The sequence below is a fragment of the Arvicanthis niloticus genome, chromosome 20 (assembly GCF_011762505.2).
Source record: "Arvicanthis niloticus isolate mArvNil1 chromosome 20, mArvNil1.pat.X, whole genome shotgun sequence".
NCBI classification, from domain to species: domain Eukaryota; kingdom Metazoa; phylum Chordata; class Mammalia; order Rodentia; family Muridae; genus Arvicanthis; species Arvicanthis niloticus.
Window position 1 is genome coordinate 41,712,712 of NC_047677.1, and position 26,880 is coordinate 41,739,591.

A 26,880-nucleotide genomic window follows, 5' to 3' on the forward strand; every position below is an offset into this window, starting at 1 on the left:
CACCTGTGGCTCGTCCCTCACCCTTACCCTGTATGTATCTTCTCAGCCAGAGATCTGTTCACCCTCTGGATGGTCCTCCTGCTCACCTGTCTCTCCATCCCAGCCCCTCATGTGCCTCTTTCCTGAGACAGGATGCTATCTATCTGGTGCTTGACCCTGCCTTACCTGCTATACCCTAGGACTATGCAGGCTCTGGACCTCTGATGAACATTCCAGCCAGCAACTTGCCAAGAACCATCCAAGTTCATCCAACAAGATGATGTCCTGCAGAAGCCCGGGGAACAAGCCGGGCGGTGGTGGCGCACGCCTTTAATCCCAGCACTTGGGGGGCAGAGGCAGGCGGATTTCTGAGTTCGAGACCAGCCTGGTCTACAGAGTGAGTTCCAGGACAGCCAGGACTACACAGAGAAACCCTGTCTCGAACCCCCCCCCCCCAAAAAAAAAGAAGCCCGGGGAACCCTCATGGCTGTATGCCTTCATAGCTGAAATTACTACAGCAGACACCCCTTAGAGTCCAGCATAGTCTCCCAACTCCAGAGCCCACTAATTAAAGGTCAAGACCACTTCCCCACATGCAGAAGACAGACCCCATGTCCTACAGGCTGGCCAACGCCTCACAAAAGTATCTGAGGCCCCCACCCCATCCATCCATCACCTATCCAGAGGCTATACACTCCAAAGCTTTCAGGTCTTGGCTGGGCAGAAGCATGTGGGTTGTGTAGGAGGCTGGGGCCTATGACCCTGGGTGCCTGGCACCTTGGAGACCTTTGCTGGCTAGGGACATGAGGAGAATATCAGACAATGCGGCTCAGAGGCTAGGAACAAGGAGGAAGCAGCCATGTTTGGTAGGAATCAAAGCTCCCTCCCTCAGGCGTGTCAAGCTACCACTTTGTCTCTCGATTTCCAGTCTGCGACTGCGGAAGCACCTGACTGACTCAGAACCAGGACACCTCAACACTCAAAGAGCACCTGGGACAGGTGACGACCTGTCATGCCTGCTACAGAAATAGAACCTGTGGTCATAGCCACGCCCAGACCCTAGCCTCCTCCCTGCACAGAACACCATACCCCGGCACCTCTCCAGTGCCATCGGCAGGCTCAGTGAAAGAGGGATGGAGATCCAGTGGCGGGTTCTCATCGGCCCTTGCCGAGCTCTCTTGACAAAAGGCACAAAGGAAAGGGGCGGATGGTAGCCACTCGGTTACCTGCAGCTGGCCCAATGAACACACAGTACCCATTCTCCTGAGAAGGGAGAGAGGCACAGACGACAGGTAGCCTGTCCCCAGCTAGAGAGTTCCAACACTCATCTTCCAGGGCCTCACAGAACTGCCGGCAGGGTGGCAAGGCAGGTGGTGGGCCCGGGCCACAGGAAGGAGCCAGCAGCAGACAGAAGAACCAGGCAAGGAAGGGGTGGCAGTTTGTATGGAGGAGGTGCCCCCAAGCCTGTGCGGTGGCCTCTACCTCCGCGCTGTCCGTATGGTGAAGATGATTAGGCAACCAAAAGTGTCCAATACCTAAGTGGCTGCAGACGGCCAAAGTGGGCGGCAGGGGCAGGCAGCGGCTGGTAGAGGTCAGAGAGCCATTTCCCACTTGTGCGGAGTCATTAGAAAGCCCTGAAGAGGAAGCCACGAGGGAAACCCAAGCACCAGGGAACCCAGGTAAAGCTGATACCTGAGAGAGTTGGGCTGAAGGGTCAGAGGGAGGAACAGAGAGTAAACCGTGCACACTCAGAGAAGCCGTCACCAGAGGACCCGTCACCAAGGGAAGAGGAGGTACGTGCCCGTGGATGTCAACGTGGACATCAGAGTGTCTGTGCTGCCGGCTGGACCTGGCTGCCATAGGCAAGAATTCTTTCCCCTCCAGATGCCGGGGCTGCCTGGGAGGCTCTTGTTGCCCCCAGGGAGGAGCCCTGATCCGTGTCAAAGGGAGAAATGCTCTACCTGGGGATGCTGGTGGTACTGAGGGTCTTCCCAGTGGTGCCTGGAGGCTGCTTTGGAAGGGAGGCGGCTGGGTGGGCACAGCCTCAGTTGTCTGAGCATCTGGAGAACTTGGAACGCCACTGCTTAGCCAGAGAGTGGTCTTACTCCCCTGGGGAGCACTGGAGAGGTCAGCAGGAGTAGGGAGGACTGTAGGGACTGAGGAATCTGAAGCCTCGATTCCAGCAGTGTGCTCATTAGTGAAGTCCTCATCCCACAGATGGACGAAGCTCCGGATGCCCTGAGCCACATTCAGAATCTTGGCTCCCACGCCGGCAACATTCTCCTCCTTCGTGTCTGGGCTCGCAGCAGGGGCCACCAGGGGAATGGGGACAGCAGGGGTTGCAGGGCTGCCACCCTGGCCGGCTTCCCGATCCTCCTCCGGGGACAGCTTGGGGCTGGCAGAAGTTGTCTGTTGTCCTGCGAGGCCATCCTGGGGGACCACGTGCGTGGTGGGGTTCTCTGTGGACTGCACAGGTGAACTGATCTGGGGTTTCGAGACCGGGCCTTCCAAGGAATCAGGGGTCTTGGCAGACCAGAGCCACACCAGAGGATTCAGGGGACTCAGGGAATTCCCATCAGCGTTGACAGGCACAAGGCAGCAGGCAAGCAGCAGCAGCAGCAGCAGGCAGAGGCGTCTGCTGGGGTCGAGAGCCATCAGGGCAGTGCAAGCCTCTGAGCTGGGGCGGCTCCTGTGGTCCTGGAGGTGGGGCCTGCCAGGTCCCCACCCTCCCCCATTCCTGGTTCCCAGTCTCCTTCCCTCCACTGCTTCCCTCTGGCAGAAGGGAAGGAACCCAGCCTGAGAATCAAGGTGACCCACCAAGCAGTACCTTCAGATTCCATTTAACTCCTTCTTTTCTGCACTTCCAGGAGCAGACAGAGCAGAAAGGTGGGTAAGAGACACCCAGTGGAACTCCAGCTGGTGCAGCTTAGAGCTGCTGAGTCTCTGCTGAGAGTGGGTGTGGGGGCCTGGCCCGGGTCCTCAGGGACATGGAGGCCACACCCCAGCTCCTACTGCCTCCATTGGAGAACACCCGGAAGTCCTGGCTGCTGGCCACCAATTCTATGATGAAACCGAGTTTGAAAAATGCTCAGCTTGCTGCTCCATTTCTTGTGTTACAATTGTTGATTCAGAGAAAGGGTGGCTGTCCGTTTCTTTCCCCCTCCTCTCCCCTCACCCCCTACAGCCCTCCTACCTGCTCAAAACCTAAAGCCATCAACTTGATCTGTCCCTTAGAACCCCCAAGAGCCCACTTGTTCTCCCCATGGGCCTTAGTGGACACATTACTTCTTTCTCTGGTTTGTTCTTAAATCCTCTTATATAGTCAGCCTATCGTACCCTCTCTGCAGGAGCCTGCTCTGTACACTGTGTTTCCCGGTCCAGCAAGTGTTTCAAAACTAATTCCTGGGGGTTGCTTCAAAGTAACAGACTGTTGCAGTAGGTTGGGCCTCAAGATGAAGGTAAAGGAAAATATGTGGGATGGATCCAAGGGATACACCCTCAACAGCAGGCTTCTGCCTCCTGTCTTACGGATTCCAGCTGCGGGCAGAGGTCATGGCATTGCTTAGCGGCCTGTGTCCCAGGAGCAGACAGGACACTGCTGTTACTCTTGCGTTTGCTTCGCTAGGTCTGTCTGCAGCTGGATGTTCCCCATGCTTTTCCTTTCCTGTCCCTCACACAGCTTCAGGTAAAAATCTCACCCTATCTGTAATAAACCAGAGGCTATAAGTGGCTTCTCCATCCTGCAGTCTACTCTGGGTTATAGCACATGGGTACCTGTCAACCTCCACCATCGCCACCCTGACCCCATGAGGTCAGGTTGGCATCTACGTCATTTCCTTCACAGATGTAGCTGGTTGGTCACCTGGGATGCCCTCCTGTGCTGACTCAGTATGAACTCCCACCTGGGGGGGGGGGGTGTCTCCTCCTGCCTCAGCACCCACTCAGTGCCTGGCTGTGAGCCCTAGGCAAAAGCAAGACATAGGTGGGGAAGGGGGCACACTTGCCTGGCCACCTGACCACATGTCTTCCCAGCCCCTCCAACACTGAGACCTTTTGGATAGCTAGACTTGGGGGCTAGGAGACGCATATATCCTAGGGCCTTGGGTTTTCAAATTTTGAAGACTTTCTGTATTTAATCAGAGTAAATGTCCACAGAAATGAGGCCAAGGAGACGGAACATCCTGTAATCGCCCACATTCTGTGGTCCTACATCCAAGACCCCACAGGGCACAGCTCTCTGCCTCACCTTCATTACTGAAATTCATAAAATGGTCCCCAGGGGCGTCCAATGACATAAATACTTTGGGGTGTGGAGCACTGGAATTGTGAGTTGTTCTGGTCCCCTTTTCACAAGGCCTGGTGGGAGGAACTTGGCCTCTCTAGACTGTTACAGGTGCCCCCAGATCTGTCAGAACACTTCCACCCAAAACAGCACTAGGGATACACACACACACCGGACCCAGGAAAGGTTGGCATTAATCCAAGAACTTTTCTCCTCCCCAGCTGTGTCTGAAGTGTAAGGCGGTGTGGATCTAGGCCAGCAGAAACAGGTTAGCTACACAGGAGGAGGGGCAAGAACCATCTCAATGAAAACAAGTGCCCAGGGGACTGGAGAGGTAGCTCAGTGGTTAAGGGCACTGACTGCTCTTCCAGAGGTCCTGAGTTCAATTCCCAGCACCCACATGGCACCTCACGACTATCTGTAACTCCGGGACCCAATACCCTCGTACAGACATATGTGCAGGCAAAACATCAACGAACATAGGAAAGAAGGAAGGAAGGAAGGAAGGACAAGAAAAGAAGTATCCAACGGCCACCGGGCAGGATGGTGGAAATCCTGAGATCAACTATGGGGAAGCAGCTGCTGCCAAGGCTGGCTACCGTCAGTCCCATTCAGAAGTGTCCAACAGAGGGACAGAGCTCCTGCGCCCATTCCACAGAATGAAGAAATATAGACACAGAGGCCATGGGCCCGGGATCAAGAGCACAGAACTCTTAAGGATGAAGAAACAGAAGCTGGCAGCCTGTGCATGCCCAAAAACATATTCACGCATATCAATACACATATGCACTCTCGTGTAATCAGCGTGTACACATGGCTTTACTACCAGGCTCTGCACGATGCCTCTTCTACAGTCTCAGCCAGCTGTCCCTCCTGGCCCCAATTTGTCCATGCTGTGGGCAGAGTTACTGCCACCCTCTCCCAAGGCTGTAGTGGCAATGCTTGATGTGATGAAACAGCCCTGAAGGCATGTCCCCAACTGTCCCCACATCAACATGTAAGGGAATCATCAATCAATCCCTGTCTAAAGGGCAGGGCTGTGCCGTTTGGCTCAGAGTCCAGCTGCAAACAGCTGGATACCAAGTCCCTCTCTAAGAGTGAGACAGCCACAGGCCCACATTTGTGCCTCTGAGTTCTCAAAGTTAATCCCCACGATGATAGCGTCTGCTTGAGAAATGCCCAGTGAACAGTCTGCTTGAAAATTTCCTAATGTGATTTCATGCCTCAGAGTATCTCTGGAAAATCCCAGGACCCAAGTCCAGAACCCTGCCCCCCACCCGGCATCCTGCATGTTTGAGAAGAGGGGAAGCCACTCCATGGCAGGGAGGAGGAGGGAGGAGAGACCCTAAACCCATGTCATATCCTGGTCCTCCCTGGCCCATCCAGATGCTTACTTATCTATGTAGGAGGGCACAGTCGCTCCCACCCTGAGTACCCACACCTTACCCAGCACTTACTCCTGCTTAGTCCCCTCCCACCCTGCAGCTCACTTTATACCCAGTATTCACTTGGGAGCATGGTGGATGGATTCACAGCTCAGGGTCTAAGCTTTGGTTCCCATCTGGAGTCTTGGACTACACATACACATACATGCACACACATTCATGAACACACACATTCCCACACTTACATGTATGCTCATGCCCACTCCGAACATTCAAACACACATGTTCATGCTCACACACACACACACACACACACACACACACACACACACACACACGCTCACAGAAGCACTTGCACTAGCAGGGAATGCTAAGGTCCTGGCTGACTAGAGGCCATCTTCTCTGTCCCTCCCAGCCCTGTGTAAAGGGTCCCATCGGCCCCTCAATCTAGCATCGCTCTGTGTGCCCACAAGCAGCACGGGTCAGGGTTTCAGACAGGAGGGAAAGAGAACAGAAGCCGGTGTGAACCAGGAACAACACCCACCCGTCTCCCTGCCACTGCCTGGTCAAGGGTGACCTCAGACCCTTTGGAGACAGAGAGCATTTTGTCCCACAGGATCTGTGGGAATGCATAGAGACTGCTTGGTCCAGATGATGCCAGCAGCCATGCTGGGGAGAGAACCCAAGGTAAAGAAAAAGAGATCCCCACATCCACAGGAAGGTGGAGAGGGCATACTGTTTACGCCTAAGAGCTAAGGACCCAGTGAGATGGAAGAGAGTTCCAGGATACAGTCCCTACCCATCTGACTCAGGTTCAGTCCCTGGCAGGGGCCGGCTGAGTGCAGAACACGGGGGTTGGCCCTGGAGCAAGCATCTAAGTTCTTAAAGAACTCCTCACAAGCTGGGCTCCATCGCACTGTCCCCCAGGAAGCTACTGAAGATTCTACCTCCCTTGAGCCCCGCCCCCCACTCCGGCTCCTAGAGAACCAGAAGGATTGGTCAGAAATAGGGATCAGCACACGGCATCCCCCAGGAACAGCAACGCCACAGAAGCAGGCATCCGCCATGCTCCTGAGTCTCAGCCCTCGGCCTAAAGCCACCCTTCTCTCTGGCAGTTTCTGAGAACAATTTTGCCTAGAAGCCAGTGTCCACTGGCAACCCGTGATGTGAGGCCATTAATGCCTGAGGCTTTCTTCGACTGCACCTGAGTCTGTCTGACCTTGGGCTGGCTCTCCTACTCTGTCGTCCCTGTCACTTTGTGAAGAAGCATGTCACCAGTGCCTGCCTTGTTCCGAGTGGCCCTTGTAGTCTGGCAGGTCTAACCCTCCGGAAGCCAAGGCTCCTGTTGGCAGAGATGCCATCGTGAGGAACCTGGAATTCAAGCCATTCCATGGGGCCTGTGGTAACAAACCTATGCAGACCTCTAGAAAGCTGTGCTCTGCCCAGCTTACCTACGAGTTGACTGAGTAGCCAGTATAACCCAGAGGTCCACTGAGGACAAGGACTCGAGGACTGGCACAAGCTGCACCTACAATAAGGTCCTCTCTTGGCCCTCAGTGACTAGAGTCACATATGGCTGCCTACACCAGCCAGCAGGGATCAAGACTTTGGTCAAGACAGGCAGGCACCAGCACAACACCATGGAGCGATTACCCAGAAGCCCCTGGGAGGACAAACGAGTTTATCTCCGCTTCAGAATCAAGGTACCAAGACACGAGCCGAGCCATCCCTCACCCTCGCCTGCCAAGGTCCTTGGGTGTGCCCCAGCAAGTTCTTGCCATGCAAGAAGCCACTCCCTCTGCACCATCAGTCCCAGCTCAGCAATGACAAGGACACAAAGATTCTCGGGACTCGGAGAGCTAGCAAATCGGGAACCTAAAGGCACCATTTCAGCAACGTTTCAATCTGGCAAACTCCCAGTAGGAACCCAGGCTATCCCTGCAACCTGGCTACTTCCAGTTTACAAATGCCCCACCCTCCTCACGTGCCCTAAAGCATCCCTGTGGTTCAGCCAAGCGCAGGCGTCTACACTCCCAGAAGACACCAAATCTTCTGCAGGCCAGGATCACTTTGGCTTGGAGACTATAACCTCCTCCCATCACCATGGGGACATGGGGCAAGCACCCATCTGGAAGGAGTCTTCAGCTCTGCATGCACTGTTCCTTCTCAGCACTGGTCCCTTCCAAAAGTCCCGCCTCTCACTTCAGCGGCAAGACGCACCCCTGCCTCAAGCTAGGGTTTGTTCTGTCTTGTTGGCCCGTCTAGTCTGGTTTAGATTCCTGAATAATGCAGTCTTCTATTTTCATTAAAAACTCCAAGACACCCACATACGAGCAGGAACTGGCTCTTAGCAGTTGTGCGTTGTTAAGACAGAAGAGGCTCAGTGAACCGCAGGATGGCTCTGGGAGACAGCTGGGAGCTCAAGGGTCAAAAGTACTTCCACCAATACCAGCTGTCACATCTTGTGCCGAGGCTACCCTGAGACATAGCCTGCAATATCTCTGGATTTTCTACATCTGCACGGTCCTCTCAAGGCTAGCTACTGCCTGCTCCAAAGTGGAGCAGGAATGAACCATAATGGCAGAGTCAGGAGGTCACCACAGCACACTGCCTGCATTCCATGTGGTTCTCCCCCATGTCCGCTGGCTGGGGCCAGTGTGCTCCAGTACATTCTGTTAAGACTCAGTCTACTGTGGACCATGTGGGGGCCTGAGGGGGGCCAGTCAGCAGTGGAACAGTGTCCTGGTCTCACTCATTGACCCAGTCAGACCTTGACAAGTGTCCCCAAGCCTCTGAGAGGCAGAGAGAGGTTGGACATCTGTCATCCCATCTAGAGAAGGTTCACCCACAAAGCAATTCAAACACTGCTTCTCCAATGTCCAGAGTAATCAGGATCACTGACAGAAGCAAAAGGGGCTGGCCACTCAGGGGAAACCACCAGGCTTCCAGGGATGCCTAGCCTTTTAGGCACTCCTCCTACCTAGGCAGCCATTGCAAGGACACCTGGCCATCTGTCTGGAGAGCTTAGCAGAAACTTGAGTAAGGTCAAACAGAAGCAATCTGTTGGCTGTGTTAAGAGCTTCACACTCTCCCAGATACATGGGTATCCAAAGATGCCTATATCTACCAGGTCAAGGGGAGGAAAGAGACTCCCAGTCACCATCACCACATGCCACCATGCAGCCCTTCTAGGAGCCCCCCCCCCAAAAGATGACTTAGTGATTAAGAGCACATAATGCTCTTCCAGAGGACCCAAGTTTGACTCCCAGCACCCACACTGGGCAGCTCAGGACTGCCCATCACTTCCGTTCCAGTGGGTCTGGCGCCCTCTTCTGGCCCTCACAGGAACTGCACTTACATGCACAAATACATAGACACAATTTATAAAATAATAAATATTTAAAGGAAACATATTTAAAGTATCTATAGAACATATGGATATTATGGGGGGCACCTGAATATGTCCTCTTTGTTACATGGCAGATGGGTGTCACAAGCTTCTCTGGTGTGATAAGAAATTTGGATCTGCAGGAGAATGTTCAGGAGGACATAGACAGGAGTACGAAGGTGCAACTTATCACACACAGGAGAAGGCCTGCATGTGGACACACGAAACTATGATCCATGTATGTGGACGACCATGGGTATGTGGAGACATAGACCGGGCATGGACATCCACATACATTGGATTACGTATAAATGCCAGTGTATACATGTGCACAGACAGGTAAATGACAGTATATGCAGAGATACATATGGCTCTGCATGTACGGATTTCATGTAAATAGCCATGTGCAGAGAGGCATGTGTAGTTTCGTATGCACAGACTGTGTGTGCATGTGCGTGTTCATGAATATGGGTATGGTATATTTACATGCACAGATGTATGTTACTGTGTACAGATTTTCACATACATGGATACTTGCACGTGTGTGTACAAGAAAGAGGGGAGCCTGTAAGAAATAAGCCGATTTTCCCATTGGATCCAAAGGAGTTCAGGAACTGTTTATTGGGGGAAACCGAGGTTTCTTTCTGATCCTCCTGGGCCACTCCTTCTATCTCTTCACTTCACTCCAGGGACTCAAGATGACTTAGCAGAGGTGCGAAAAGATGCATCATCTCCCGGGGGCTCAAGAGGTTGTTCCTTCAGAGCCTTCAGAACCACTGGGCAAGGCTCCAGGAAAAGCTGAGCGAGGCAGGGCGAGCAGGGAGGGGGGGTCAGGAGGGTGGGGAAGCCAGATACCAAAGACACCCCTCCAACATACATGGGACCTTACCTCTCATTGAAATTTAATATTCACTCACACAGAATTAATCTGAATTTGCTCTGATGACTATAGACTCCACATCCATCTACACCTGCCCCAAACAGAGTACTTCCCCCCCCCACCCCCCCACCCCCCACCCCCCGGCCTTCAAGAGCCAAGCCTGTTTGGCTCTTCTGGGTCCCATGAGGCTCGACACAGCTGGAATTCTGGTGAGAGCTGCTCTGGTCTGTAAGCAGCTGGGCTGGGCCACTGGCCACTTACCAGAACTTCTCTAAATTCCTCCAGTGTCCATCCTTTAAGGGTTTGAAAGCCAGACTTTACACTTGACGTTTTATGGATTTTGGGTGCTATTATACTCTTGACATTTTTGTGTGTGGCTCGCCTGTTGCCCGTGTACAGATCCACTCTGGCTCGTGAGTACTGATCGTGCATCCTGCAGTCTTGCACAACTCAGTGGCTCTGACTGATTTCGAGGGGATTCCTTGAGACTTTTTGTAATTCAAGGCCTGGCATCTACAAACAAAGAGAGTTTCACTTCTTGCTTCCCAGTATGGGTGGTCTTTCATGTTCTTTTTTTGCCTAACTGCCTGGCAGCTCTTCCAGGACCGTGGTGAACAGAAGTGATGAGGAGGGACATTCTTGCCGGAAGTATCAACAGGGAACACTCCTGCCTTGTCCCTGACCTCATGGGGAGTATCCAGCCATTCACTAAGACTAGCTTTCTGTTTTCCAAAAATGCCATTTTCTAAGTTGATGAAGTTCTTTCTGGAGGAGTAAGGATTTTTGTCAAATGCAATTTTCTGGGTCCGTTAAGAAGTTCATGTGATATTTTTATTCTATTGACATAATGCTTTGTATTGGTTTTCAAATGTTAAGCCAAAATTGCTTTTCTAGGGTAACTTTCACTTGGTAGTGATATATAAAATCTCTTTGATAAGTTGCTAGATTTTGGTTGCTATTTTTTTTTCCCCAGTCAGGATCTCTCTTTATAGCACCGGCTGACCTAGGACTTGCTATGTGAACCAGGCTTGCCTTGGAACTCACAGAGATCCACCTGCCTCTGTCTCCCAAATGCTACAATTAAAGGCCCATGCCACCCATGCATAGCCTGATACGCTATCATTTTGCTAAAAATTTCTGTGCCAAGGTTCATGTCTGTAGTTTTCTGTTTTTGTGATGTCTTTGTCTAACTTTGGTACCTGGGATATTCTTGTCTTATCTCAAAAATGAGTTTGGGGTGGGCCAGCTGGGGCTACATAGTGAAGCTCTGTCTCAGAGAGCCTGAGGGTGGGAGAGATCCCATTCCTGTGTCTTTTGAGAGTTCGTGAAGGGTGGCTTGGGTGGCTGAGCCAGCTGTGAGGGGCTCTGGTTTTTCTCGACAGGCTGATTTCTGCATTGCTGGTTCTACCTTCCTGCTTTTGGTAGGTCGTCTCACTCTCTTTTCTCGCTGTTGTGATTCAATACTCGGACAAATATATAATTTCAGAGAGAAAACAAATTTTCTTTAGCTCACAGTTCCAGGTTCACAGTGAAAAAGTCGCGGAGCTTGAAGCAACTGCTGATGGTAGATCCAAGTCAGAAGCACAAAGCAAGAAATGCCAGTACTCAGCCTGCCTTCTTGAGTTATACAGTCCACGATCCTCTGCCTAGGGAATGGTCCCGCCCATGAGATCCTCTGCCTAGGGAATGGTCCCGCCCACAATCCCACTCAGGATTAAGACGCATCTACCTGCACCAATTAATGTAATCAAGGTAATTCCCCACAGGCATGTCCAAGGACCCTAGATTCCTTCAACTGACAGTTAGCATTCACATATGTCTATTAAGAGTGTCTATTTCAAGCAGGGTGGTGGTGACACACGCCTTTAATCCCAGCACGTGGGAGGCAGAAACAGGCGGATCTCTTAGTTTGAGGCCAACCTGGTCTACAGAGTGAGTTCCAGGACAGCCAGAGAAAATCTGTCTCAACGCCCCATACCACCACCACCACAATATCTATTCCTTACTGATTCAGTCTGATGAGCTGGTATCATTTCAGGGGTGGATTCATTTCAATGGTCATCCAGGTTGCTCCCACTTTTCACACCACTGTGTTAGAGCAAATCTGGAGGACTTAGATTTCTGGGTTTCAACATTTAACTGCAAAGCTCTGATTGCTGGGACAGGGAGAGGGACAGGGGAGGTATACAGATCAGAGTGCCAGAACTGAGAGAAACAAATCTCCTAGTCTGCGGTTTGGTGACTCTTGACACGAGCGCCGCCAGGATGGGTCGGTGGGGAAAGGGTCGCCTTGCGATAGATGGTACAACTGGTTAAGGTAGCCATGTGTGTGGGACGATGCCAACCCGACCCCAGCCTCACATCATGTACCAAAGACCCAGAGGTAAGCGCTAAAGATGTGAAACTCTTGGAAGGAGAGGTGGGAATAAGACTTCAACAGCCTTGGACCGTTATGACACAGGCAGCTTGAGCAACAGGAATAGAAGGACTAACCACACCTGTCAGAGTGAAACACTGTCGAGAACGAAGAAAGCCTTGTGCTAAATTATTTGATTAGGGTTCGTATCCGAGATAGACCAAGAACTCACAGCACAAGAGTAGTAAGTGACTTTATGGCCAGCGATCGAGGAATCCAAACACCACTGCAGTGGAGATAAACTCCCAGCAGAGACAGAGATGCCGAACCCTCAGGCACCCAGGCTGCCAGCATCAAAAGGTGACTCACAGAGAGCTGGGAAGACAGCAAGATTCATCCACTCCTCACTGGCATAGACATAGGTCAGTCAGATGATGGAATACTATTCAGCCCCAAAAAATGAACAGAGCGCTGTTATATGTCATGCTGAGGACGAAAGATGAAAGATGGTTTAGACGCCCCAGAGACATCTTGCTGAATGAAAGGGCCCAGAACACAGTGTGATTCATTCAAACAGAATAAAGAGTTGGCAATCCTCTGGCAGAAAGCCAAAAACTGGCTGCAGGGCAGGGGAGAGGTTGGAGGGGGGGGGGGAAGGCTGAAAGCCAAACGGTTTAAGGAAATGTTCTAAAGTTGATATTATTATCTTGGAATGCACCAAAAGCAACGGGTTATATTCTTAAATGAGTGGGTCGCAGGCTCGTGACGGATGTCAATAAAGCTACAAAGAGAAAGGAAGAAAACACCCACGTGGCATTTCCAAACCCTAAGATCCTTAGTCTGCATGTATTTGATCTTTAGGGGAGGGGGTGGGGGAAGGGTGTGCAGATTTCTTTTCAAGGATTTCATGAACTGTTTCTTTGATAACTTCTCAGTCTTGTTTCTAAGGGGATTTATATTCATAATTTCCTTAAATTATGAATTTATGTTAGAGTCAACATGCTTTGCAAACTTACCAGAGGCTTTTCCGGGAGCCAGATTGCTGCTGTGGGCTCCACTGTTCCCCTCCCTCATCCTGAAAGAGCAGCTTGGGTTCCCAGCACTCAGCTTTGGACATAGCTGCTGGGATTAGACCCACCCACCAGTGCATGTGTCTTCCCGTCCACTATCATGTAGACATGACATCAGTGGAGACAGCTGGACTCTGTGTCCTCTTCCTCCCACCCCATGGCTATAGTCTCCCTCCTTCAGCAAGCACACCTTGCCTGCTCTGGCCCTTTGGGTTTACAGCACAGTGGATGGTCTCGATCTCACGGCCTTGGGGCTCCTGCTCTAAAAAAAAGCTCACTGCAAAAATGCAGAAAAGTGGCTTCAGGTGAGCATCAGGACCAGTACATGGTGGTGGCCCTGGGAAAGAGTGTTCCCAGCAGAGGGACAGCACATGATGTGGTCTCCCTGATGCAGGGGCCAGGCACCTGCTAGACAGTGGTATCCAACCAGCTTGGGAAGGAAGCACATCCTCACAGGCAGGAACAGCATTGTCTTCGTAGGATCCACGGGGCTAAGTGATGTGGGATCTCTCTCTACAGATGCACTGTGGGTAATATATACACCAAGTGTACTGTCCCTGCTACCTGCAATTAGCTGTCCCCCCTCTCAATGGCTGCACACGAGGGGCCTGAGCTTTCTTTCAGGCCAATACTCTTGACCCAGGAAATTAATATTTGACTGGACAGTCAGTTCAGACTTCACACGGGAGGCCAATTGCTCTCACGGGCCATGACTCTCACACAGAGGGTAAGCACAGTACCATTCTTGCTTCCAAGACCTGTGAGTACCTAGGAGAACACACAGGACAGAGCAGAGGCCGAGGCCTGAGGCCTCCTGCCCAGGATGGGGGTCCTCAGTGGTTATGGGGTGCAGACGGTAAATGGCACCTTTGCCGGAGATGCCTCTGGTAGAGCTAGGTAGCCTTGGTTAGCGAATGCCTCATTTGGCCTTTAAGGATTTAACAGTTGTTTATTAACTGGATCCTTTCACGGAAGGCTGGACAGCACGTTTACAACGCTAGGTTCCCAAGGGTGGGGACGTGAGGGCTTGCCATAATTGGGTTAGTGGGGCCTCAGTGGGGGCCATGGGGTCAGGCACACCCTGGAGCCAGGAACAGATTCTCTTGCAAATGTGCTCATGTCTTTGTAACCCCCACAACAATGGCCTGGGCCTACTTGGGGCCACTCAGCTATCCCGAGAGTTAACTGAATAAAAATCACCATTCTCTGAGGCCTGGGGACCTGCAAGAATTACGCCAAGCATATACACTATTGCTTCTAAAGAAATGGGATCTGGCCTGGAATTATAGGCATCTCTTGACACAGGACAAGTGTCTCTTTCAATGTATGTACACAACGGGAGTAGGGACCCACAGCCTGTGGCTGCATGTTAAGGCCATTGTCAGCAAGGCTACCCAGACACCCAGCTTGCTCCTGGTCAGGGCAGAATGAGGCCCCTATGACCCAGGACAGTGATACTGATAGCAGGCACAGTACAGTAACAGGAGCCCCAATCCCTCACATCCCCACAGCCATCTTGGCCCTTTTCTATTTCAAGGTTACCCCATACCTGGGATATACCCAGGTATATCTATTGGGGGAACACACCAGCACAGCATGGGAAGCCTACCACCACAGAGGAACAGGCTGAGCTAGCCAGGCTCAGGCTAAGAGGACGTACAGGAGGCCAGAGGGACCTGTGGCAACACAGTTGACGCAGCCAGAAAATACACAGCCTTGTGACTTCTTCCCAATCACAAGAACAAAACTCACAAGCAGACTTTAAAATCAGGGAGAAAAAGAGCCAGGTACAGAAGGGGGGAGGGGGAGCGGTCTTCTTCATATACATCTTGATAAGTCGCCAGATGGGCATGGTCAATCATGTGTGGCAATATCCATGCCCAGGCTGCTCCTCCAGGGAGCCAGAAACAAAGCCTGTCCATTCAAAACTGCACTGATTGGGCAACTGGTCACAATCCTCTGGGGACAATGCTGGGCTGTCCTGGGGACAGCAGTGGGTAGCATCCTACAAGGCCTGACCTCTCACCTGTCCCTTCTGTATTCACATCTCTCTCCTGCATTTCATATGTGATGCTTTGTATATTCTCAGCCCAGGGAGTGGCACTATTAGGAGGTGTGGCCTTGTTGGAGTGGGCATGGCATGTTGGAGTGGACATGTTGCTGTGGGCATGGGCTTTAAGACCCTCATCCTAGCTGCCTGGAAGTGAGTATCATGCTAGCAGCCTTCAGATGAAGATGTAGAACTCTCAGCTCCTCCTGCACCATGCCTGCCTGGATGCTGCCATGCTTCCTGCCTTGATGATAATGGACTGAACCTCTGAACCTGTAAGCCAGCCCCAATGAAATGTTGTCCTTATAAGAGTTGCCTTGGTCATGGTGTCTCTTCCCAACAGTAAAACCATAGAAGATCCAAAAGTAGATAAGGAACATGAGAGACAGCCGGATGCTGCAAGGGAAGTCCCCAAGGCTCTGATGTTTCCAGCCCCTCTCTGTCCCATCAACTCTCTTGGGAGGACCCATGGGGGACTTTTCCTCCACTACATCTGTGGTAGGAGCCTCCTGTGCTCACCAAAACCTCTCATTGGAGTCTCCCATGTCTCCATTCCCATGGTAAATAGGTAAGTGGACCCGTCACCTTTGTGTCTGTAGACTTAAATGCCAGGTATAGAGGAACAGAGACAAATTCGGGGCTGGAGCTGGTCACCCTTCAGGGATCCAGGGCTCACGGGAGAGAGGAAAGTGTTACGGACACTGTGTAGGGTAAGTACCCTTGTCTCACCCAGGACCTACGGACAGCCCTGTAAGGACAAAGGGAATTTTACAAATGTAATCAGTCAATGATCCCATGACAAGACCCTCTGGATGACCAGGTTGAACCTGGATTTCCCAGTCATTATTTTAAGAGACAGAAGAGAGATATAGACCCAAGAGGATACCACTTGAGAAGGGAAACAAAAGTTATGGTGACATGGTCACAGTCCCAAGAGACCCTAGGGCAGCCAGGATGAGGCCTGAGGTCTTGCATATAGCAACCTAGGATGTGGGATTTTCTATTAGGCCCCAGAAACTCTTGTAATCACCCAGGAACAGTGGGGGCAAGAAGAGAAGGCTGAACTCCCAGGGTTACAGTGGCCTCTGCTGGCGGCAGCTCAGACTGGCATGTGGTCATTACTAATTCACATCACATGACTGTGACCTCAACTCACAAGGGACCCTGGCCAGGGAGGGGCCAGGTGTCAGGCTGCAGTGTAGTCAAGCCTTTCCAAGCCTTTCCGTTCCATGAAGTGCAGGCCCTTTGATTCCTTGGGCTTTGGCCACCATCCCAGGCACCCCAGGAGGGTTGCTCATTAAACCACAGGGAGCCCAGCCCTGTACCTCACCTCGGAGAGGCCCCATATCCTAGAGCCATAAACAGAGGCTACCACACAGTTTTATTTTTTCAGAATGTTCTGTTAGAAAACTACCAAAGTAAGCAGAGCACTGGTGGCACACGCCTTTAATCCCAGCGCTCAGAAAGCAATAGTGGACAGATCTCAGTGAGTTCAAGGCCAGCTTGGTCTACAGTGTGAGTTCCAGGACAGCCAGGGCTGTCTCACCCAGAACCAGGGTTTCTCATACAGAGAAACCCTGTCTTAAGAAAAAGAGGAGGCGGGAGGAAGAGGAGGAGGAGGAGGAGGAGGAGGAGGAGGAGGAGGAGGAGGAGAGGAGGAAGAAGAGGAAGGGGAGAGAAGGAAGAAGAGAAGAAGAAAAGAAGACAAGGAAGAAGAGGAAGAAGAAGATGAGGAAGAGGAAGGGGAGAGGAGAAGGAAGAGGGGGAGGGGAGGGGGAGGAAGAGGAGGAGGAGGAGGAGAAGGAGGAGAAGGAGGAGAAGGAGGAGAAGGGGAAGGGGAAGAAGGAGAAGGAGGAGAAGGAGGAGAAGGAGGAGAAGGAGGAGAAGGAGGAGGAGGGGAAGGGGAAGGGGAAGGGGAAGGGGAAGGGGAAGGGGAAGGGGAAGGGGAAGGGGAAGGGGAAGGGGAAGGGGAAGGGGAAGGGGAAGGGGAAGGGGAAGGGGAAGGGGAAGGGGAAGGGGAAGGGGAAGGGGAAGAAGAAGAAGAAGAAGAAGAAGAAGAAGAAGAAGAAGAAGAAGAAGAAGAAGAAGAAGAAGAAGAAGAAGAAGAAAAGATACCAAACAAAACCAAAAACAACCTACTGAAGTAGTATGAACAGAAATAGGGCACCAACAGAAAAATATTCAGAAAGCCCACAGCTGGGACCTCAGTGGGCTTTTCCTGTCTTCTTTCAGTTGTAGGGAAAGGGAGAAAGCACTGCTAAGAATGGAGCTAGGAAGAGCAGGGAGGGAATAGAGAGAGCCTCACTGTCACTAAATCATTAAAGGCCACTTCCGTGCCCGCCTGAGACTACCTGCACACTGCCAGGCCTTCTGGCAGAGGCACCTGCTAGCCAGCCCATGCCAGAGCCAACATCAGGTCTGGGGCTTTTCTCATTCTCCAACCTTTCTCTAGTCTCTCACCTTTTCCCTAGCAAGTCGCTCACAGCACTGGTATTGCAGCGTGTCAGTACATCCCCAGGATTCAGCCTCTGGTCCCTTTCTTCTGAGATCCCCAAACTGGCCCCAGGGAGTCTCAAGACCTCTCCTCACAGGCCTGAGAGCTACTCGGACCCTAAGAGCCCACGGCTTCTCCCCCAGGAGGAGGAACCTGTGCTCTCCCAGATATCTATGTGGAGTAGAAAAGAAACACTACTCACTCAACAGAGGCTGGGGATGCTCTGCCTGGGCCTACCCTCTCTAGAGCTCCCCAGGGAAAGCTTACAGATCAGGTGGGGGGGGGCATGCAGAGAGAGAGAGAGAGAGACAGAGACAGAGACAGAGAGAACGCATATGATGGCACCAATTCTTTGCTAGAAAGTGACCAACAACAGGAGTCTTGAAGCTGTGGTGAAGATTTCTGGCTTCATCAGGCAACAGCTGGTGGCGGAAATTCCTATGGCCAGAAGGAGACTGGAGGTCCTTGAGAGTCTGCATCCTGGGGGCCCATTGCTGTTTTTTGAATGGCTGGAAGAAAGGCTAGCCTTCCCCTGAGTGAAGGGCCATGCTGTGCTTGGCTGGGCCCATGGCCAACAACAGTCTATTCTCATTTCCTACCCTGCCATCAGATTCTTTGAAAAATTTGAGATGACTCCCAAGTCCAATTGAGTATGTCACTGGGGTCACAGCAGCAGGGAGTTGGGGGGGGGGAGAGGTTCCTGGTTTCTGGAAGACACTGTCCATTCTGGACCCCAGCCTGACCCACTTCCTCCCAACGACAGCTCAGAAACCCACCTGTGGCCCGCCAAGCCACACCTGGCTGCTGGCTTCTTCACCAGCTGTCTCACCAGGGGGCACGTGGTCAAGTAACACAGTAAATCCTAGCCAGAATCCGTGGAATGCAATTAGGAAGGAGCAGACATGCCAAAAAAAAAAAAAAAAAACAAGCAGCACAGCAGGGCTAGGCCACACCCCCTTTAATCCATCTTCCACAGCCTGGAAGCCAGGTGGGCGATTCAGCCAGCACAGCCTTTGGCACCCCAAATCCGCTTCCCACCAGCTCTGGGCTACTGATGACTTGGGGAAAGAAATGGGTGGGTAGCCCAGGTTTTTACTCAAATGTTTCCCAGAGCCTTTCTCCGAGGTCCACCCACTCCTCTGAGGTTACCAAACCTTGCACAGAGCATGATTCATTCCCCAGGACTTAGCGCTGAGCCACCAAGGTGAGTAACTTCTGGGATCCCCTCAAAGTCAGGCTCTGGTATCCTGAAATATGCCAGCCTCCGTGCGTCCACTATGGCAGGAGCCCCAGAGAAACACTCTGGACCTGCAAACACACGGACTTGTAGTCCAGTCCGGCAGCCAAGACCGTTAGAACATGGTTGCAGGCTAGGAGGTGACCACCAGAGGGAGCCACAAACCCAGCTTCCTTAGCCACTTGCAAGCTTTTCTGAGGAACATTTTGGTAGTGTGGTACTGTATCAGGAAAGAAATGTATATACAGTAACTCAAAGTGAAAGAATAAGTTCTCAGCCCACAGCCGGCACATGGCACCTCTGTCCATACCTCCGTTCTTACACATACACACACTCTCTCTCTCTCACACACACACACACACACACACACACACACACACACACTCACATACACAAGAGCCCATAGGCATAAATGTAGCCTGTCCCCTACTGTGCTGTTTTACAGAGGACCTTGTCAGGCCACCTTTGGGTGAAGGCGTGTAGGCAGCTCCAGTCCTACCAGCAGCCTCTAAGCCTCCTCTCTCGTCTGCATCACTAGGTGCTTGCTTGGTCCAGCACCGCACAGCTACAATCAGATGATGATGTACTGTCTCCTGGCAGGTAGCACTTCCCTTTTGTGTATAATGCAAACTCTAAGAATGGGGCCCTGGGGTGAAGGGTGGAGACCCCAGAAACTAGACAACAAGGCACCTATGTTCCACACGGGGAGTGGATTTTCCCCCTAAACCAATGCTGGGGGAAAGAGCCTCCGCCCACCCAACCAGGTAAATTCTCTCCCCTGAGCCACAGCTCAGCCCAGTCCTATGGGTCGGAAGTGACCCATTTTGTCTTTTCCTCTGTGAGCTTAGCAGAATACCCAAGATGCCTGTCATCCTTTAAGCTACGTTTGCTGTGCCTCACGTCAGTGGTTAATCTGCAGGTGGATGTAAAAGACACTGCAAACGTCTTCACTCTGGAAGCCAGGGATACATGAGGTAGCCTAACCCCTGGAGTTCTCTCAGAAGGGAAGGAGTTCAGCCTGAGGGACTCCCAGCCTTGCTAGTCTTGAGAGCGGAGCAGAAGAATCACAGGGGTGAGCGGCTTCCAGATTATAGGAAAGCCAAAATGGTTTTTCCCAGCAGGAACCTGCCTGTTACATTTCCTGGCTACGGTAGCCAGCCAGACACTTTTCCTGCTTCCAACTGGGTACTACTGATAAATGCCTCATAAGCCAAGGACTCATGGTGGCTTATTAGAGCATCTTCAGGAAGCTCACTCAGTCTTGCTTATGGTGGTTCTCACCTCCTTTGCAGCCTTGACCTATATCTCTGGAACGCAGAGTTTCTGTGTATGCCCGACCCCTCACTGCCCCACCATCCCACCACTGTCTGTCCCTGTGCCTCCCTTTAAGGTCTTCCTTGTGTGAGGCCCTAGTAGATTCTAAGAGAGATTTCAGTGTTTCTTGGTCTTCTTGTTCATAATCTGGACTGATCTTGGACATATCTGGACTGGGAAGGACTGGTCCTACCCCTCAAGTCATTGACAAATAATCCTTCAAAATACAATAAAACTGTCTTGGCCATGCCATGTGTAGCCATGAAGGTTTCAAGCACGTCACTTTTTATACTTTGAACAAGCACTTTGTGAACTGCCCCAGCCCCAGCCCCCACCCTCAGGAACCTTAGGTCCCCATCTGGAAAACACATTTACAGGTCAGTGTAGAGCGTCTTCCAGCTGCAGACAAATCTGCTAATGCCATTCGGCAAACAAGTTGTTCTCTGAAAGAACTGGAAGGCGGCCTCATCCCACGTGAATCACAGGAGCTGTGGGCTGGCCCCACACAGAGGCCTCCAAACATGCAGGGATCAGCATCCATCCAAGGACCTTGGTTGGGGTTCCACCCCAGGAACCTGACTTCCCTTTGCCAGAGAGAAGCTGCCTACACATAACACCAAAGCCCAAGGGGCATATTTTCAAAAGTGTGCGTTTTTTCGCATGTTAGATGCAAAATACACACCCTTCCAGAACCCTGGTGATTTGGCCCACCATGCTTCAGGGCAGACATGACTGCAAGAAACAGAGGCGGAATACAGACGTTTTCCTCTGCTTGCCTGGCTGCTGGCCACAGGTCCACCCAGCTCCACAGCCCCCACAGTGAAGACAGTGAGCTGCCCATGCCTTGCTAGGCCCAACCTGCAGGCCCCAACAGAGTCTATTTTGCCAAATTAAAAGCTGTTTCGCTCTTCATGGGAGCTGGAAGTATATTCCATACTGGGCTTCAGAAACAAAATCACAAGGAATGGAGTCTCAGGGGATTACAGGTGGCACAGAAAATGGGGGTGTCACACACAGTCCATCACATGTACCCGTAATGGAGCCAAGACAGGGATAGCTACCTCTAGAACATGTTCCCCAAAAGGTTAAAGGTGAGACAATTAGTTGTCTACTGTCCCACCTATTCCTAGGGCCTTCCTGACCTATTATCCCCGCCGCCACACACACACACACACACACACACACACACACACACACACACACACACTACAAAGTAACCCTTACAGCTTTTTTTTTGGTTTTTCGAGACAGGGTTTCTCTGTGTAGCCCTGGCTGTCCTGGAACTCACTCTGTAGACCAGGCTGGCCTTGAACTCAGAAATCTGCCTGCCTCTGCCTCCCAAGTGCTGGGATTAAAGGTGTGAGCCACTACCGCCGGCCCCTTACAGCTTAAAGAAATGAACTAAGGCCACTCTCACTCATAAAAGATGTTAGGAACTTTGTAGGTAGGATTTTTAAATACCCTTAAAAACATCTCTCAGCATGGTCTACAAGGGCCACAAATCATTTGGCCTTAGGAGGGTCCCCTGTGATGGTTTGTATGTGCTCGGCCCAGGGAGTGGCACAATTAGAAGTTGTGGCCTTGTTGGAGTGGGTGTGGCCTTGTAGGAGTAGGTGTGTCACTGTGGGTATGAGCTTTAAGACCCTCATCCTAACTGCCTGGAAGTCAGTCTTCCACTAGCTGCCTTCAGATGAAGATGTAGAACTCTCAGCTCCTCCTGTACCATGCCTGCCTGGATGATGCCACTCTCCCACCTTGATGATAATGGACTGAACCTCTGAACCTGTAAGCCAGCCCCAATTAAGCATTGTCCTTATAAGAGTTGCCTTGGTCATGGTGTCTGCTCACAGCAGTAAAATCCTAACTAAGACAGCCCCCAAGAAGACTCACAGACCTCCATGCACAGGCTCCTCCCCTCCAACCAGACCCAGGTGGGCAGGGTTAAGCACTGTCCCATCTAGACCGGGCCTTGCTATTCTGGTATGTAGAACAAACAGACAAGGATGGGACACATACTGCCCAGAGAGGCTCAAAAGAGAAGGAGGAGACCTGGGTGGCAGCATTTTCATGGCTGTCCTTGGTAGTCCACAAACTACCCTGACAGTAATGACCCAGAGAACCAGTCATCTCCATTTGCAGAACCCACCAAGCCTCTCCAACTCGTGCACCCCACTTAACAAGTATGAGCCGAGCTGGGTCTCACACTCCTAAATTGGCAACCTTATGCCCCAAGGCTCCCCAGGATGGTTGCCTGGTCTCTTCTCAGGGAAAAGGCCAGGACACTGACATAGCTGAGCAATGGACTCTGAATGGGCATCAAATGGCCAGTCCTCAAGTCCATGCCTGCAAACCTACCACCCATAGAAGAGTATACACAACAGAGGCCTGCAGAGGCCCAGTCTACAAAGGGCATCTACCTCTGCAGAAGTGATGCGTCTATCCCTAACTCAGGCACATTTGCAAAAGAGGAACACGGAGGCTTAAGGCGGCATACGACCAGTGTGGGCCCCCAATGGAAGAAGTGGGTGCTGGTGGCCAGTGTAAAGAAAACAGGGTCAGAGTTCACACTGGGCTGCAGACTGGAGTCCTGTGTGCTCTGCGGCACTCTCTGCCCCCCTCTCTCTGAGGAGTGGTCTTGGAGAGGGGTACCCTCAGGAGGGCAAACCTGGGTCCTCAGCCTCCTCACTGACCCTGGGACTGTGGACTTGGTGTTTTTAAATCTTCTAAGAATACTAACTATAAAAATAAAAGAGTTTTACGAGTCCTTAATTAAAAAAAAATCGAATAAAACATCCCTTTATCCTCTGGGCTCTTAACTCCATCTGAACAAACAGTGCCCCCCTCCCTGTCCTTCTTAATACTGACAAGGTCAAACTCAGTTAGACATTAAAGGGATCCCAGACCCTTTTCAGAAGGGAAGGAAGGGTTGTTGTTATTTTCTTTGGCTGGGCTGGTTTCAGAGTTTCAAAGAAGACTATCATCTGTGGGAACAGCTGGCTTTCAGACCCTATCAGCGGTTGTCACAATCTGTATGGTGAAGGGTGCAGGGGCCTCTTTGCTTGCAGAAGACATTTCCAGATAGAATCAAGAGTCCCCTAAACAGGGGACTAGGCAGGGTGGGCAGAAGACATTTCCAGATAGAATCAAGAGTCCCTCTAGGCAGGGGACTAGGCAGTGTTCTCTGTCTTTGGTTTCTGTCCTAAGGAACATGAACAGGTCTCGGCAGAAGATGTGGGTCTTTTCCGCTTCACGGGCACCTTGAGGTCCTCTGAGCTCCGCGTATAGAAGCATGTGGAAAGGATCTCAACCCTCTCAGGCTGCACATACCCTGTAGTGCCTACTTGAAAGATGAGTTGCAGGCCCAAGGAAGCTTCCAGATCCCCAGTGATACATAGGAAGAAGTTGGCTCTGCCAATAAACCAAACAGAAACTGGCTGTTTTCCTGCAGGGTCTTGACTACCCCCTGAGCTGTGTGGCCCAGACAGGCCCTCTAGGGTGGGAGAACAGAGGAGGCAAGCCTACTAAGGACCTCCAATTTGGAACACAAGGGTTATTCACATTAAAATAAGTGTAGATATGGAAAAGAACGTGGTGACTTCTCTGAAGCCTGTGTGGCCAGAGGCGGGGGTGGCAGCAGTAGAACAGGGTGGAGGAGGGGCACGCCCCACCTGCAAATGATTCACCAACCCCTCTGAGTGACTATCACTCACCCCACTGGTATTTATCCACTTTAAACCCAACAGCAACCTATTTGGACCAAGTGACCTTAAGACATGAAAGTCAGGCTGGAGAGATAGCTCAGTGGTTAGAGGACCTGAGTTCAATTTCCCAGCCACCACATGGTGGCTCACGACCATCTGTAATGGGATCTGATGCCCTCTTCTGGTGTGTCTGAAGAGAGTCACAATGTACTCACATACCTAAATTAAATAAAAGAATTACTTATGTATTTTATGTATATGCGTACACTATAGCTGTCTTCAGACCAGAAGAGGGCATCTGACCCCATTACAGATGGTTGTGAGCCACCATGTGGTTGCTGGGAATTGAACTCAGGACCTCTGGAAGAGCAGTCAGTGCTCTTAACCGCTGAGCCATCTCTCCAGCTCCAAATAAGTAATTCTTTACAAAATAAATAAATAAATAAATAAATAAATAAATAAATAAATAAATAAAAAGACGTGAAGGTTGGGGTCAGCCAACCTGAAATGTTACCTTCTCCTGAAGCTCCACCTCCTCTGCCAGTCCTACCTCAGGAAGACCCTGTGGGGATACCTACTGCCTGGCTCTGGCACCACCCTGCTGGGATTCTCCCAAAACCCTCAGCCAAGTGATCCTACCAGTGGTGCCAGGAAGAGGCCTGGAGTTTTTTGTTCCTGGGCTCAACTTCACAACTGTCTTCCCTGCCTTTCAACCTGGGTCTGCTCTAAAGCGCTGTGAGGGAAGCCAGCGGGCATGGTGGGAGGCACCTGTGCAGGCAGATGCCCACAGAGGTAGTCCCATGGTTCTGACTTCCTGGGTAAGGGAAGAGTAAAGATGGCTGATGCCCTGGGCTGGAAAGCACCTGCCACACCAGCCCTCTCCATTCCCATGAGCTCAAGGCACCCAAAGTAGAACCAGCTGGTGTCTCTGCTGTGGCCCTAGGGACTGAAGGTACCAGCTCTGTCCCCACGGATGCTCATGGCTCAGGCCATCCAGAACAGCAGCCCTAAACCACACCAAAGGCACACCCAAAGTCTCAGCAAGCACACACTTCACATGGGGGTTTGGGGGGCCTTGAGAACATCACCATCTTCCAGAGCTCTCAGAGTGATCCCCCTGAGCCATACCTGGTCTGGCTTCTCCCTGGCTATCACAGCTACTACATAGCACCTGCTGCCTCCCTAGTTCCCTGCTCCAATAGGTGACTTAGTAGGAGTCCTGGCTCCTCCCATTGTCCTCATAACTCAGGGAAGGCATCCATCAGTCCACAGTGGAAGGAGCCAGGAGCCTACCCTGCTCTGTGTCAGGTCCCTCCCAGGCCAACCTACAGACCAGAGAAGCCACTGTGAATAGAAATGTGTACCTCTCCTGATGGCCATCCTCCAGATGTACAGACCCACCTGGAAGTTAAATGACCCACCCTGTGGACAGGTACTTAAAGCTGGACCAGATGTGGAAGGGTCCCTTGGGTTTTGCTCTCTACAAGAGGTTGTTTCAATCCTTTTCAATGGATTTGACAGGCTTGCCCACCTGACCAAAGCCTGCCCTTCTGGACGCGTGCTTGACTGACGGAGGCCTGGGTATGGGGTTGCAGCCGGTGTCTAACAACTGACCTCAAAGCCCTGCTTTGTGCTCTTTGCTGAGAATAAAAGTAAACACTTGCTACCCACCCTGGGACCCCAGGCAGAGAAGAGTCTGGCCCACATTCCTGGGCTTCCAAAGACTTAGCTAGCCACCCACGCTCTCTGTCTGCCTTTGTAAAAAGACCCAGGGTCACCAAGAATGACCCCAAGCCTGCCCTGGGAGGGCCAGAGCCCACCTCCCTCCTTGACAGCTTGTCCAGGCTCAGGTGGAGAAGCCCAAGATATTCATCTTGAATGAGCCCCTCAAAACACCCAGGTGCCTAAGGTCCAAGGCAAGGAGAAAGGCCCTCTTCCTGCCTACAAATCTCCTCAAAATGGTCATCAACCACAAGGACACTGCCAAGTCATGGACCAGGGGCCTCAGCTGGCTAGAAACTATAGCTGTGACCCAAGGGAGAGCCCAGCATACAAAATGAAGCTAAGAGGGAACTAGAGTGACAAGGTACCCCTAGCCAAGAACCATGGCTCCACACCCTGAGACATGGGCACAACTCTTATCCCCATACAAGTACCCAAGAGCATGCTGGGAAGTCAAGTGTCAGGGATGGCCCAAGCCCTAAGGCAGGCGCCTCAAAAGCAGAAGAGCCTAGTGTCAAGGCGGCCGTCAGTGCCAAGGTGGCCATCCTATATCATACCAAGAGAGCTAAAACCATGGGTCCAAGGGGCATTAACAATGGGAACAATGACAAGACAAGAAAACAACATCCTGCTCATAGGACAAAGAAACACCTAGGACTGTCCATCCCTGGAGGTTGTGGGGGTGGCCTACAGCCTGAGGGAGTCACATGACCTGTCAGGTGTGGGAGGTATGAGCTTGGAACTAGAGGGGGATCCTCTATTTGTATGGTGAACCTTGGGGTTGGGCGGGAAGAACTGATGTCGCCAAGACAGGAAATGGATTCAGAGCAGGCACATGGGGAATTTTCTAAGCAAGTATGAGGATGGATGAATGGATGGATGGATGGATGGATAGATGGATGGTTACACGCACAAACATGACAGTGAATGAATACACCTAAGACCTGAACTTGGTGTGGCAGACAATGTTCTCCATTTCTCCTTTCTCTTCCACTGGGAACAGGTCCTCTCTCACAGGGGCA

At 51.6% G+C, this 26,880-nt stretch overlaps 1 protein-coding gene and 1 long non-coding RNA gene across 8 annotated transcripts in view; one reads left to right on the forward strand and one right to left on the reverse strand.

The window, feature by feature from the left end:
- Positions 1-26,880, reverse strand: part of Col18a1 (collagen type XVIII alpha 1 chain) — a 112,542-nt gene that overhangs the window by 59,970 nt on the left and 25,692 nt on the right. For 2 of the 6 annotated variants that reach the window (XM_034523748.2, XM_034523747.2), the window contains exon 1: positions 1,941-2,866. The exons of 2 other annotated variants lie outside the window; for them this stretch is intronic. In XM_034523748.2, the coding sequence (XP_034379639.1) occupies positions 1,941-2,634 (694 nt within the window). In that variant the 5' untranslated portion in view covers positions 2,635-2,866. Of the gene's footprint in view, positions 1-1,205; positions 2,867-26,880 lie in introns of those variants that run through there. 2 more of the 6 variants (XM_034523745.2, XM_034523746.2) reach the window with 2 other exon arrangements.
- On the forward strand, positions 3,057-5,615 carry LOC143435286 (uncharacterized). Of its 2 annotated transcripts, none has more exons than XR_013105436.1 (3): positions 3,057-3,867; positions 4,483-4,529; positions 4,633-5,615. It is a non-coding gene; the product is annotated as an uncharacterized LOC143435286 (long non-coding RNA). The 2 variants fall into 2 exon arrangements; XR_013105435.1 differs by having other exon boundaries at positions 3,057-3,664; positions 3,824-3,867; positions 4,483-5,610.